We start from the raw sequence: 15,383 nt of genomic DNA on the forward strand, positions 1-15,383 counted from the left end.
TAGATTCTTAGTCTTACGTTTTTCCCCAAAATATCCAACTTTGTAGTACGTCAAAATTAAACGGGGCAGATCTGTTTCGAAAGGGGAGGGGAACAGTAAAAGATTATTTTGCAAGCGAAGCGGGCTGGGGATCCGAAAGACTTTCTCTGAAAGACCGGGGTGGGGGGGGGCGGATCCAGGGTGTTGTGAAAGGGGGGGGGGGGGTGCAACTGCAGAGAGTCACGCCAACTCAGCCCCACCAAGGTTTGGGCTGAGTGGAGGCGATTTTCGAAATATAACACCGCTAGATGGTCGGAAATGGCACTCTCACGTTATTATGAAAAAAAATTTTAACATGAAAACTGAGGTACTAGCCTATTAAATTGTGACATTTTCCCCATAGGCCTATTTTGATTAAAAGCGTCACAGAGGGCGCTTTGTTACAACCGTTAATGTAGAAAACGCCAGCTAATGTCGAAACAATCGTTAAGGTAGAACAGAACAATCCACCGCTTATGTAGTAAAACCTCCAGCTTAGTTATGTAGAAACACTAACAGAAAGGGGTTTTCCGTCCACTTTTGGCAAAAGTTGCCCATTAGAGTGAATAGAACTATGGGTCTTCTGACGGTAGTTTGGCACAAATATTCCAATACATACAGTACAAAGTTACGCACAGTCTTAACGTTTCATGATCATATTGACCTTTTGGCCCCTGTACTGACCAAGCTTCCCAATTGTTTTTTGGCCAAATTTATTGATATAAGGAAGCAAAAAACATTGTTAACATAGTTTGCTAGAGAGGTGCAGGTAAACCATTTCTGGCTCCCCAACTAATAGAAATACTACACCGGAATATTTTGATATAAAAATTATAGAAGTTCAGACGTTCTGTGGTACATTTTAAATTCTATTCTTGTATGTTCCATTTAAAGCTCATCTTAATGTCAAAGATATATAATATCAATAAAGTAATTGTTTACTTAGAAGAAGTTTACTTGTGCCAGTTATTCAGCACTGAAAAAGCCGCGACCCAGGGTGTCCTAGTGGCCCCCCGGACCCCGGCTTAGTCATAAAGTAGTTACATAGTTGCAGGGCCTTTTAATTTTATCATTGTTGAATGTTTTGTTGTTCGCTTATTGTTAAAATTGGTTTAAAAAAAAAAGAGGTGATGCTGGCGCCAACGAATTTGACAACCTTCAGACAACCAAAATATTTTTTTGTACAAAAATTAATTTGAAATAAAACGCTAGAAAAATAATCCTTCTGCTTCATCAGCACTGCATTGGTTCCTAATAATCTGACTAAGAAAATGTAACTTTGTTACGTTCTATCAATCCATTTTCATATCACGGAATCCATTTTCATAATAGTAGGCAATAGAATTTTAATTGAATAGTGAGGGATTAGTTACAGTGTTGAATTTGAATAAACCGTTGGCATTGGTAAGCCTAACATTTTTCAAGTTACTGAAAATCCAAAATGAACTTGCTGTTATAATACAAACAAAATTATTCAATCAAAGCAAAGAAACGCTCTACGAATTTCCGTAGTAATATGGACGTTTATTATGTTATGAACTTTGAACCATGTTTATACCGGTAGCAGTTCTTTCTGCAAATTGTCTTTGCTGTATTTTGGAGTGTAATTTAAGCAACACTGTTGTACAGTTTATAGTGGATAAATGAAAATGAATTTTGGAAATTGTGGTTTTACCTTCTGACTTTATTTAGCATTTAGCCTAATTCAAAATAATACAATTTAACATTTTGCTCAATATATTTATAGCAGCTTCATACTTTTTGTATAACTTTTTAAAATTATTAAATGATAATCAATTTGCATTCATTGATTGTAGTTATAGGCCTATCGGGGACTTCCCCCTGACGTTCGCATTGGACACAAAAAAATGTTATCCTATTGTTATTCGCGTATGTTTTAATATTACCGGCGGAATATTGTATAGGCTACAATACTCGGTTTGCTAGAGCACGACAGAGTGACATTTCCGGCGAACTAGAGCGGGTTGCGCGGGTTCCATTTATCATGAATTTTACGTGCGAGAGTATGGAACGCCTCCTCTGCCTTCAGTTCACATTTATCATTCAATACACACCAATCGTCATGCAGTACACACCATCGTCATGCAGTACACACCGAACATCATGCAGTAGACACCAAACATCATGCAGTACACACCAATCGTCATGCAGTACACACCAATCGTCATGCAGTACACACCAATGGTCATGCAGTACACACCAATCGTCATGCAGTACACACCAATCGTCATGCAGTCAAATATTGCATAATTTATACCGCCACCTATCGACAAAATCGAATATCACGTGACGTTTATTAGACGGCTGTAAAACTAAGACTATTTATTTCTTTTTCTCTTCTTCTTTTATGGAATTCAATAATTGCAATGGCCTCATAGCCGTGCCTGTGTCTCGCATAATAAATTATTGTATATATAAAAAACATAGCATTCACAGAAATCGTATCCGGATATTCACCCCCTGGACATTTACCCCCCGGAAAACTACCCCCCGGACAACCACCACCTGGACAACTACCCCCTTAGGACAACTACCCCTTTAGGACAACTATCCCCCGGACAACCACCACCTGGACAACTACCCCTTAGGACAACTACCCCCCCCCCCCCCCGGGTAATTACCCCGCGTAACTACCTCTGACACAATACTCCCCGTAGGACAACTACCTCCTGGACCTGGACAATACTCCGAGGGCAAATAATCTTTTAGGACAACTACCTCCGTAGGACAACTAACCCCTGGACAACTACCCACCAGACAATTACCCCCTAGGAACAATTACCCCCCCCCCCCCCCCGGGTAATTACCCCGCGGACAACTACCTCTGACACAATACTCCCCGTAGGACAACTATCCCCTGGACAACTACCACCCAGACAACTATCCCTTTAGAACAACACTACCCCCCGGACTAAGAATTAATTTTTGTCTCAAATTTGTCATATATGTATTTTTGTACACTTGATGAATAATATCACTTTTGATATTTGACCTCAATGCACCGAATAAACGGCGATCTTTAAACAAATTCCCCTCAAATAAACGGTGACCATGTCACTCCCATGAAACATCATATGGAATAATCGGCGTCTATTTCCATTAGATTATACCCCCTCCCATTGAATAAACAACTTTCTTCCAATAAATGTCCACCTAAAAACCACCTGAACAATAAACAGTCCAGGCCGTTTTTTCAATAAATACGGTACTTTAAATCTAGCACATCTAGGGTCTAGCGTGCTGTTAAACAGAATAATCGGTTAAAAACGGGTGTTTCGAAACTAGAGACCCGAGACCAGAGACCCGAGACCCAATACGAAAAGGGAGACCCCACTATACGAAAAGTGAGACCCCACTATACGAAAAGGGAGACCCTAATATACGAAAAGGGAGACCTAAATATACAAAAAGGGAGACCCAAATATACAAAAAAAGGAGACCCAAATATACAAAATGGGAGACCCACTATAAGAAAAGGGAGACCCCACTATACGAAAAGAGAGACCACACTATACGAAAAGGGAGACCCTAATTTACGAAAAGGGAGACCCAAATATAGGTCTCCTTTTTCGTATTGGGTCTCGTGTCAGGTATCTGGTCTCGGGTCTCTAGTTTCGAAACACCCGTTAAAAACAGATGATTTCATTTTTACAGAAACCGGTCCTATATATTTGTCTACTTTTGGATTGGGGGGGGGGGGTGGTATTTGACCGGGGGAAAGTTGACCGGGGGTAGTTGACCGGGCGTAGTTGTTATCCTAAGGGGGAAGTTGTCCTAAGGGGGTAGTTGTCCGGGGGGTAGTTGTCCGGGGGTTATTATCCTAAGGGGGTAGTTGTCCTAAGGGGGTAGTTGTCCGGGGAGTTGTTGTCCGGGGGGTAGTTGTCCTAAGGGGGTAGTTGTCCGGGTGGTAAACATCCGGGGGGTAACTGTCTGGAGGGTAGGTGTCCTAGAACCACAGAAATGTGTAGAGGTTAAAATAAGTACAGTATGTCAAGCATAAAATAAATCTTAGAGTCGATGGCCTTAGTTTTACAGCCGTCTAATAAACGTCACGTGATAGTCGATTTTGTCGATAGGTGGCGGTATAAATTACGCAATATTTGACTCACACTCGATTCACCAGGGACAAAAAGTAGTGAGCCCTCTATCGGCAGCCAATCGTTTTTGCACACGAGACAGCGTGGACAATTACCCGGAAGCAACTTTGTTTTGAAAAGTAAATCTTAGGTTTTTGCAAACTGGCCAATTGGAACTTTTGGTTTTATTTACTAATGAATAATTCATGAAAACCTTTGACAAGGCATCTACGAACCACGTGATATTGTTTTTTAATCGACGAACCCATTATATTTGTGTGAAACAAGGGTGAATTACACCGATGTTTTTTAAACAATTTTAGGCTATTCGAATGTTAAAATTTCGTCTAATTTGTTGAGGCTGTAATAAAACAACGCAATTTTTTGAGAAGGTGGGTTTTATAGTTTCTGAATATTTGATTTTTCAATAGTAGTTAATAAAAAAATCTCGTTGGGGTTATTTTTTATTTTTTTTTAATGGCTGCTTAAACATGTGCCTTCTTGGGTATTTCACTATTGAAAATGGAACACATGGTTGTAGCTAAAATCATTTTTTACGCCATAAGATAAAAAATGTGGTTTTGTAAATTAATAAGGGCAACATATAATATATAGGAAAGCTGTTTTTAATCATAAAACTCTACAAAGCCTCTTTTTTTTTATTTATAAATCAATATAGTCTAGGCCTAGTAGTACAGTAGGAGAGCCAGGCTTTAGCCTATAGTGGGGTAGTGCGTGCATTATTGGCGCGTGTTCATTGTCGGGCGCGCGTTGTTTATAGGCCTAAGAAAATAAGTAAAATATACAAATATAATTAAATAATGATTATTATTAATTGAATGTTGTTTTTTTTTTTACAGACCACAGAGGATTGTTCTACATACTTCAATACAAATAGCATTAAATCAACAACAATTTCTTATGAGTCATATTAATTGCTCTGGCATATAATGTGAAAAAGCACTATTAATACTGTAATAATGGATATCTATAGATGTACTGCCAAAAAGACATTTTATTTTTTAAAAACTTTAACTTATCCTAATTTACTTATTTAAAGGTTCAAGTGGCGCTTGGTTGTTGTGCAGTAGTTTAATAAAGTTTAAATGTACATTTCAAATCGGCAAATAAATAATGGTAATAGGCCTACAGTACTGCAGTAAAGAAAATCTTTTCGAAGATTAGGCTTAGTACAAAAGATGTTAGCTAAGTTGATGTAGAAAACTTGTTGTCTGATTTTTAAGGTAAAATTTGTGATAATATTAAAAGTTAAAATGTTAATTGGTGTGTATTTGTATTTCATTTATTGCTCCATTATTATAATAAAAAGCAGGGAACCATGAAATTTCATTTTAGCTCCGATAAAAAGTAAACATTTTCAGCATATACTGTACTTAAATCAATCATATGTTAGTGACAGGTGACATTAACAGATTTATTATGAGATTACTAGTAAGCCTACTAGTAGGTTTAGCTCTATTCATAAAAATAATGACATTATATACTGTACATTAATTAATTAGCCTAGCTAGGCCTAACTAATTTTTCAGTATTTTACCAAGTCAACCGTTCAGGCATGCAGACAGTCCTCACTTTACACTAATCTTCATAATTTTAAGAAAAATGAAAGTTCAGCACTTTATTTCAAAATTTATAAGCCCATATTATAAGATTCTGCATCATCCACTTAACAAGAACTAAAATCGAGAGCCCAGTGATAGAGCGCATCTTCCGACGTTCTCGTCGCCTAAGGAAACGAGTATTCCAGCCCTGTCGCGTCTTCCTAGGCCTACGCGCACCGCACTTTCGCTCAAAATACACTATCTTCAACTCCTTATAAAATTTGTTTGAAAAATAACCCCAAGCTTATATTTGGAAATCTTTGAAAATGCATATAAGACTATATTATAGCGTTTTCAGAATTTCATTTAAAAATTGCAAATTAATGTTAGCTATTTTAACAGATTAGTTAGTTTTCACTTTTTTGTTTTCGGCGTATGACTCGCTTTGTTTACGTTTACATTTGGCTTAGACGTTTATCTTGGAATTCGAATCAATTAATCCATAATCAACTAAAATTGCTATTGTTGTGGTTTTTGTTTAATATAAATGTTCTTAATAAACAGAAATAAATCAAACAACAATATAATTTAATATAAATCCGTTAAAAGGGAAATTTAGACAGCCTATAAAACACGGAAGTCAGAACTCGCGTCGCTCGAAATGCTCGGGAACTTTCTATTTATAGCCAATCGAAAAAGGCTCCGGCTAACTTAAACAATGAAAACGGCCCTCGGAACACTTAATGTCCCATTTTCGCTGTTTGACGTGGATGTGGACTGCATGACGATTGGTGTGTACTGGTTCTAGGACACCTACCCCCTAGACAGTTACCCCCCGGATGTTTACCACCCGGACAACTACCCCCTTAGGACAACTACCCCCCGGACAACTACCCCCCGGACAACTACCCCCTTAGGACAACTACCCCCTTAGGATAACAACCCCCCGGACAACTACCCCCCGGACAACCACCCCCTTAGGATAACTACCCCCTTAGGATAACTACCCCCCGGTCAACTACCCCCCGGTCAACTACCCCCCGGTCAACTACCGCCCCCATCCAAAAGTAGACAAATATATAGGACCGGTTTCTGTAAAAATGAAATCATCTGTTTTTAACGGGTGTTTCGAAACTAGAGACCCGAGACCAGAGATCTGACACGAGACCCAATACGAAAAGGGAGACCTATATTTGGGTCTCCCTTTTCGTATATTAGGGTCTCCCTTTTCGTATAGTGTGGTCTCTCTTTTCGTATAGTGGGGTCTCCCTTTCTTATAGTGGGTCTCCCTTTTCTTATAGTGGGTCTCCCTTTTCGTATATTTGGGTCTCCCATTTTGTATATTTGGGTCTCCCTTTCGTATAATTGGGTCTCCCTTTTCGTATATTTAGGTCTCCCTTTTCGTATATTAGGGTCTCCCTTTTCGTATAGTGGGGTCTCCCTTTTCGTATAGTGGGGTCTCCCTTTTCGTATAGTGGGGTCTCCCTTTTCGTACGTGGGTCTCCCTTTTCGTATATTTAGGTCTCCCTTTTCGTATTGGGTCTCGGGTCTCTGGTCTCTGGTCTCGGGTCTCTAGTTTCGAAACACCCGTTTTTAACCGACTATTCTAGACCCTAGATGTGCTAGATTTAAAGTACCGTATTTATTGAAAAAACGGCCTGGGCTGTTTATTGTTTAGGTGGTTTTTAGGTGGACATTTATTGGAAGAGGGTAGGGGGTATAATCTAATGGAAATAGACGCCGATTATTCCATATGATGTTTCATGGGAGTGACATGGTCACCGTTTATTTGAGGGGAATTTATTTAAAGATCGACGTTTATTCGGTGAGTGAACATTGAGGTCAAATATCAAAAGTGATATTATTCTTCAAGTGTACAAAAATACATATATGACAAATTTGAGACAAAAATTAATTCTTTTAAGACCAGTGGTTATCGAAGCATTGTCCTGACGCAAAAATTATTATTATTATTAGCGAACCCAGTCTTTACAGTAAATACAGGGAGTACTATATAATACGTTCGACTATCCTATGATCATGTGTGACAATCTTCAGTTTATACCAGGCTATATTTATGTTCAATATTTTACTTTTGTTTACAACAATGAATAGTAATTCGTCAAAGTAACGAATTAAATTATAGTTATTAATTCCTATTATACACTGTTGCAGAGTCAGGTTGTTGAATGGTCTGGGTGGTTAGGGTGTTCTAAAGGGATAGTTTTCTGGGTGGTAATTGTCCGGGGGGTAATTGTCCGGGGGGTAATTGTCCGGGGGGTAATTGTTCCTAGGGGGTAATTGTCCGGGGGGTAGTTGTCCAGGGGGTAGTTGTCCTAAGGGGGTTGTTGTCCTAAGGGGGTAGTTGTCCGGGGGGTATTTGTCCGGGGGGTAGTTGTCCTAAAGGGGTAGTTGTCCTAAGGGGGTAGTGGTCCAGGTGGTGGTTGTCCGGGGGGTAGTTGTCCGGGGGGTAAATGTCCAGGGGGTGAATATCCGGATACGGTACACACCAATCGTCATGCAGTACACACCAATCGTCATGCAGTACACACCAATCGTCATGCAGTACACACCAAACATCATGCAGTACACACCAATCGTCATGCTGTACACACTAATCGTCATGCAGTACACACCAAACATCATGCAGTACACACCAAACATCATGCAGTACACACCAATCGTCATGCAGTACACACCGTATCCGGATATTCACCCCCTGGACATTTACCACCCGGAAAACTACCTCCCGGACAACCACCACCTGGACCACTACCCCCTTAGGACAACTACCCCTTTAGGACAACTACCCCCTTAGGACAACAACCCCCTTAGGACAACTACCCCCCGGACAACTACCCCCCGGACAATTACCCCCTAGGAACAATCACCCCCCGGACAATTACCCCCCGGACAATTACCCCCCGGACAACTACCTCTGACACAATACTCCCCGTAGGACAACTACTTCCTGGAAAATACTCCGAGGGCAAATAATCTTTTAGGACAACTACCTCCGTAGGACAACTAACCCCTGGACAACTACCACCCAGAAAACTATCCCTTTAGAACAACTACACCCCGGACGGACAACTACCACCCAGACCATTCAACAACCTGACTCTGCAACAGCGTATAATAGGAATTAATAACTATATTTTAATTCGTTACTTTGACGAATTACTATTCATTATTGTAAACAAAAGTAAAAGATTGAACATAAATATAGCCTGGTATAAACTGAAGATTGTCACACATGATCATAGGATAGTCGAACGTATTATATAGTACTCCCTGTATTTACTGTAAAAACTGGGTTCGTTAATAATAATAATAATTTTTGCGTCAGGACAATGCTTCGATAACCACTGGTCTTAAAAGAATAAATTTTTGTCTCAAATTTGTCATTTTGTATTTTTGTACACTTGAAGAATAATATCACTTTTGATATTTGACCTCAATGTTCACTCACCGAATAAACGGCGATCTTTAAATAAATTCCCCTCAAATAAACGGTGATCATGTCACTCCCATGAAACATCATATGGAATTAATAATCGGCGTCTATTTCCATTAGATTATACCCCCTCCCATTGAATAAACAACTTTCTTCCAATAAATGTCCACCTAAAAACCACCTAAACAATAAACAGCCCAGGCCGTTTTGTCAATAAATACGGTACTTTAAATCTAGCACATCTAGGGTCTAGCGTGCTGTTAAACAGAATAATCGGTTAAAAACGGGTGTTTCGAAACTAGAGACCCGAGACCAGAGACCAGAGACCCGAGACCCGAGACCCAATACGAAAAGGGAGACCTAAATATACGAAAAGAGAGACCCACGTACGAAAAGGGAGACCCCACTATACGAAAAGAGAGACCCTAATATTCGAAAAGGGAGACCTAAATATACGAAAAGGGAGACCCAAATATACGAAAAGGGAGACCCCACTATACGAAAAGAGAGACCACACTATACGAAAAGGGAGACCCTAATATACGAAAAGGGAGACCCAAATATAGGTCTCCCTTTTCGTATTGGGTCTCGTGTCAGGTCTCTGGTCTCGGGTCTCTAGTTTCGAAACACCCGTTAAAAACAGATGATTTCATTTTTACAGAAACCGTTTGTCTACTTTTGGATTGGGGGGGGGGGGGTAGTTGACCGGGGGGTAGTTATCCGGGGGGTAGTTATCCTAAGGGGGTAGTTGTCCTAAGGGGGTAGTTGTTCGGGGGGTAGTTGTCCGGGGGGTTGTTATCCTAAGGGGGTAGTTGTCCGGGGGGTAATTGTCCGGGGGGTAGTTGTCCTAAGGGGGTAGTTGTCCGGGTGGTAAATATCCGGGGGGTAACTGTCTAGGGGGTAGGTGTCCTAGAACCGTTCTCTTCATCACCCACATTATGTAGCCTACACGTAATTCACGTAAAAAATATACACGCTTGTTCGATGTTTCCTAATAAACCAGCCGAATGGACAGATTCACAACGTTGTATATTTCATAATGGAGGCCATGTTAACTGTAGATTAATGAATGAAAGAGTAATCTCATGTGGTTGTAGCATCTCCTTTTCCCCAATACAGGAGGTGCGTTGGAAAGTCCTTCTTCGTCAGGTTCCTGCATTTTCGTACATCAAATAATGTGCGCAACCAAACGTAACCGCGCCTATATATATATGTATTATAAATTTATTTTAAAACGGCACGCATAGGGAAAATCGCTTGCTATACTATATTATGCTATGTCGTGGATTGTCGGAGCCAAATTTGGTATTTACGTAAAGCTTAAGCTTTGCTCGAAATATTAATTTCAAAATTAGCGCGTGAATCGACGGGAATCTAATCTAAACTATTTTAGTGATTTTATTTTAAAAATACGATTTTTTGGGCATTTTTGGCCTATTGGTGACTTTAACCCCAAAATAAACCAATAGACCTAATGGAAATTTTATTTTTACTGCATAATATGGTTAATAACAGATATAAATCTCATGCAGTATCAAATACATTGCTTTTTTCTATAAAAAAAAAAATAACAGCGAATTTATCAAAACTGTTGTTTTTGTTCAATTTAAGTGAAAATTCATGATTTCTTCCAGTTTCCATGGTTTTAAAATATTAAATTTATTATCTATTAAAATTTATCAAAATATAGAATTATTAGTGGATTTATATAATTTAAGATGTCTTCTTCCGAATACAATATTAAAAAGTTTTGATTGCCACATTTACCATTTTGAACTTTTGGCACACTTTGAATTGATTCTGGCCCACTGCATGTGCGCCCCTGTATGGCCTATATTTTCAAAAACCGATGGTGGGTCCGAGGTTTTCTGCATGGCACCTCTAAATCTTGTCAAGTAGACCGGGATTTTCCCTTTATTACGCACCCATCGTGTTTAAAGTTACGTACCTTAAGATAAGGATTATGATACAATGAAAACAAATTGAGAAAATTAGGCCTACACCTCTAGATGGCTGGAGATTGCACTGAAAAATTTCAATTTAATTATGTATTTGCTGTAGTGTTCATTTTCAAAAGCAAGTACATAATTATAACAAATTCTGGGGTTTTGCGTCAAACTATTTATTTTTAATTGGTGTATCTCATTATAACTTTGTTTTGTTTTGTTTTATTTTTTACTTAATTTGTGCTACTTAGTTTTGTTATTTTTGTATTTTATAAGTAATGATGGAGTAAGAGCAGTTTTCTGTTTGGGCTCATGCCTATTACTTGCTCCTGGCAAGATGAATTGTAAAATGTACTTTATGAACTTTTGCCGAATAGATATTATTATTATTATTATTATTATTAAACTAAAAAAAATAGGTGGAGGGGATATATCCGAGGATTTCCTCTTTTAACCTGCCATTAAAAATTGGAAATTTATCAGATGTCCTCGTAAACTGATTAAAACACATGCAGGTATACCTCGACGATAACTTTACTCATTTCAAGAGGGCGTTATTTATTTTATACTGTACCACCAGGAAACTATGGCGTATTAATGCTTGGAGGCTCCCAACTTTGTGTAACCAAACTTACAGAAAAGTTACTTATAAATGTGCTCTACATGAAAGAACTGTATTGGAAGTTTTCTGTTTTTGATCTTTGATTAGAAGAAAAAAATGTTTGGTGTAACATACATAAAACTGACTTTGTTACTTCTTCAATGCTTTATCTGTTTATCCCAAAACCAAAGTAAGTATTCTGTGAATGCCATACGTCAGGATTAGTTAGGCCAAGTTGAGCCGCCGCCAGAAAAACGTTTTTTCATGGTTTTTTCTATGAAACGCCAAATGCTAACTTTCGCCCGGGTGCTCGTTTCTTTTGGTGTCTGATCATTTCGGCCGCCAGTTATTTCGGCCGCCGGCTATGGAATTGCCAAATTTGTATTGTTCATTTTGCTGCCAGAATTATAATTTATTGTTGAATATGTATGACACGCCATGTGTGTTAAAATGTTAATATTTTACTAATACTGTAATATTAAGCTGAATCGGCGGTCTTCAATTTAATTCCAGAAACCTAAACAGCAGCAGCAGCGATATTTATGGCGTGCACATTGTCATCACTACAGTGAATATTAATGATATTTTCAGCGAACTTCCCCATTAGGCGCAGGAGCCCCGGATAGCGTTACGAAGTCGTTAACTCTGTCAGCCCATGGTCAACCCAACTAATGTGTTTTTCCCAAGGACAACTTATCAATAACTAAACTTTGTCACCACCCATAAGTGTGCTGTTCATTTCCTATTGACCAATGAACACCAATGTAACTGGACCTGAGTTTCTTGCTATTCGACCTTGGGTGCAAATTATACAATTAATTGATGTTAAGGCCACTGACTACTCTTTTCTGTATAGAAACACTGAATTGACTGAATAATAAGAAAACCCTACAATAATTTCTACTACTACTTGATATGGTGTTATACAAGAACTATATTAAAAGAATTGAATGTATGGAGAATGAAAAGTTAAACGTTATAACTTATATGTAAAACATCACTTAGATGATATCTATCAGATATATCATTTTCTAAAAATTGTTTCATTAGTTAGAATAGATCACGGAAAACCAATACCAATACTGATCTGGACTCGGAAATTCAAAATGTAGCAGGCAACGTTTCACCAATGAAAACTTTCAAGACAAACAAAGTATCATAATTATCATGATATCCATTTTTATTTAATAACGATAAATGGATATAAATATTTCGTCTTTTTTGTTATTTTGTGATGGAAAATATATTGAGTGAACATTGGCACTGAGCTTAAATGTTCCCCGTCCCCTTAATGTCCGCTTTATAGGAGTGTCCCCTCAGTAAGGATTTGCTGTTTTGCCCCTTAATAATAAATTATGATGTCCATCTTATCCTCTCAATTTTAATGTGCTACACCCGATAATAGAATACACATCTAGCTCGTGTGTACTTTAAAGAACCTAGTACATCTTTCGAGACGAGTGGGGGGTTACCCCGGTGTATTATCACAGCCACTGATCACCAACTGGGCCCTCTGGGAGACCAGTCTTTGACTGAAGAGGTTACCCAGTATAAATATATATTTCAATTCAATTCAATAGAATAACTGTACAGTAGGCTCCCATTTGATGCAATGTGTTACCCAATCTGCTCAATTTGATTGTGCTACCCAAATCCATGCTATCCATTTGAAATAATTTGCTATCCATTTGAAAGAATGTGCTACCCGATAATCCGTATAGAATAATGTACAGTACAATTACATATATTCATTTGATTGTGCTACCTAATGTGCTATCCATTTGAAATAATGTGCTATCCATTTGAAAGAATGTGCTATCCATTTGAAAGAATGTGCTACCCGATAATCCGTATAGAATAATGTACAGTACAGTACTATATCCATTTGATTGTGCTACCCAATGTGCTATCCATTTGAAAGAATGTGCTATCCATTTGAAAGAATGTGCTACCCGATAATCCGTATAGAATAATGTACAGTACTATATCCATTTGATTGTGCTACCTAATGTGCTATCCATTTGAAAGAATGTGCTACCCGATAATCCTTATAGAATAAAGTACAGTACTATATCCATTTGACTGTTCTACCTAATGTGCTATCCATTTGAAAGAATGTGCTACCCGATAATCCGTAGGCTATAGAATAATGTACAGTACAATTATATCCATTTGATTGTGCTACCTAATGTGCTATCCATTTGAAAGAATGTGCTACCCGATAATCCGTAGGCTATAGAATAATGTACAGTACAATTATATCCATTTGATTGTGCTACCTAATGTGCTATCCATTTGAAATAATGTGCTACCCGATAATCCTTATAGAATAATGTACAGTACTATATCCATTTGATTGTGCTACCTAATGTGCTATCCATTTGAAATAATGTGCTATCCATTTGAAATTATGTGCTATTTGAAAGAATGTGCTACCCGATAATCCGTATAGAATAATGTACAGTACAATTACATCCATTTGATTGTGCTACCTAATGTGCTATCCATTTGAAATAATGTGCTATCCATTTGAAATAATGTGCTATCCATTTGAAAGAATGTGCTATCCATTTGAAATAATTTGCTATCCATTTGAAATATTGTGCTACCCGATAATCCTTATAGAATAATGTACAGTACTATATCTATTTGATTGTGCTACCCAATGTGCTATCCATTTGAAATAATGTGCTATCCATTTGAAATAATGTGCTATCCATTTGAAAGAATGTGCTATCCATTTGAAATAGGCCTAATGTGCTATCCATTTGAAAGAATGTGCTACCCGATAATCATAGAATAATGTACAGTACTATATCCATTTGATTGTGCTACCTAATGTGCTATCCATTTGAAATAATGTGCTATCCATTTGAAAGAATGTGCTATCCATTTGAAAGAATGTGCTACCCGATAATCCGTATAGAATGCACAGTACAGTTATATCATAGTTATATCCATTTGATTGAGCTATCTATTGTGCTATCCGTTTGAACTAATGTGCTGTCTGTTAGAAATAATTCAGGTTTTTTTTTTAAATATGTTTTGCTATCCATTTTAAACGTGCTAAACAAGTTACATATTTGTTGATATAAATTTGCGGTACACCACGTAGGCCTATATTAGTTCTGAAAAGAACTGTTGAGTTGCTTGACGTTTTTCGATTTAGGCCTACTCCAAAGTCAAAGTCTCCAAAGCTATTCCATCATGCCGTATTCGGGGAATCGCCCACAAGTGTTTTCTCAGAGAAGGGTATGTTCTGTATGGGGTTCTGTATGCTATTTTTTAATAATGTACAAAAAATGAAATGAAAAATCATATTAATTATCGGTATGTACGGAGGAAGCTCGAACAAGACGAAGCGCGAAACAAATAAAAGCGCAGCGCGAAACATCTGAAATGATATACAATTTCTCAAAACATGAAAACACAGAATATATTATATTAATATAACTTTTTAATATTTCCAAAGGCTCGGACAAGGAAGAAGGGCCTTAAAAAACTGAATTGCTATATGTTAGACCACATTTCCATAACTTTTCAAAACTCATCGAACCCTCTGCTAGTAGGCCTAATTAATATAGGAGCGTATCGCCAAATCATTAGAGAAAAAAAAACATGGCATGAAGATGTAATTAATCAAACAATGGCCAAAGAATACCAACAATTTTAATTTAGGTTTCGATTCGTAATTACTAATGT

At 37.9% G+C, this 15,383-nt stretch overlaps 1 protein-coding gene and 1 long non-coding RNA gene across 2 annotated transcripts in view; both read left to right on the plus strand.

Annotated features, from left to right (window-relative positions):
- Positions 1 to 4,171: 4,171 nt before the first annotated feature.
- LOC140056716 (uncharacterized) lies at positions 4,172 to 5,050 on the plus strand. The gene is made up of 2 exons (XR_011846807.1): positions 4,172 to 4,507; positions 4,976 to 5,050. It is a non-coding gene; the product is annotated as an uncharacterized lncRNA (long non-coding RNA).
- A 6,624-nt stretch (positions 5,051 to 11,674) lies between these two features.
- Positions 11,675 to 15,383, plus strand: part of LOC140057720 (uncharacterized) — a 98,916-nt gene continuing 95,207 nt past the window's right edge. Inside the window, exon 1 of the mRNA XM_072103440.1 lies at positions 11,675 to 11,871. Coding sequence (XP_071959541.1) covers positions 11,799 to 11,871 — 73 coding nt within the window. The 5' untranslated portion in view covers positions 11,675 to 11,798. The remainder of the gene's footprint in view (positions 11,872 to 15,383) is intronic.

The sequence above is a fragment of the Antedon mediterranea genome, chromosome 8 (genome assembly GCF_964355755.1).
Source record: "Antedon mediterranea chromosome 8, ecAntMedi1.1, whole genome shotgun sequence".
NCBI lineage: Eukaryota > Metazoa > Echinodermata > Crinoidea > Comatulida > Antedonidae > Antedon > Antedon mediterranea.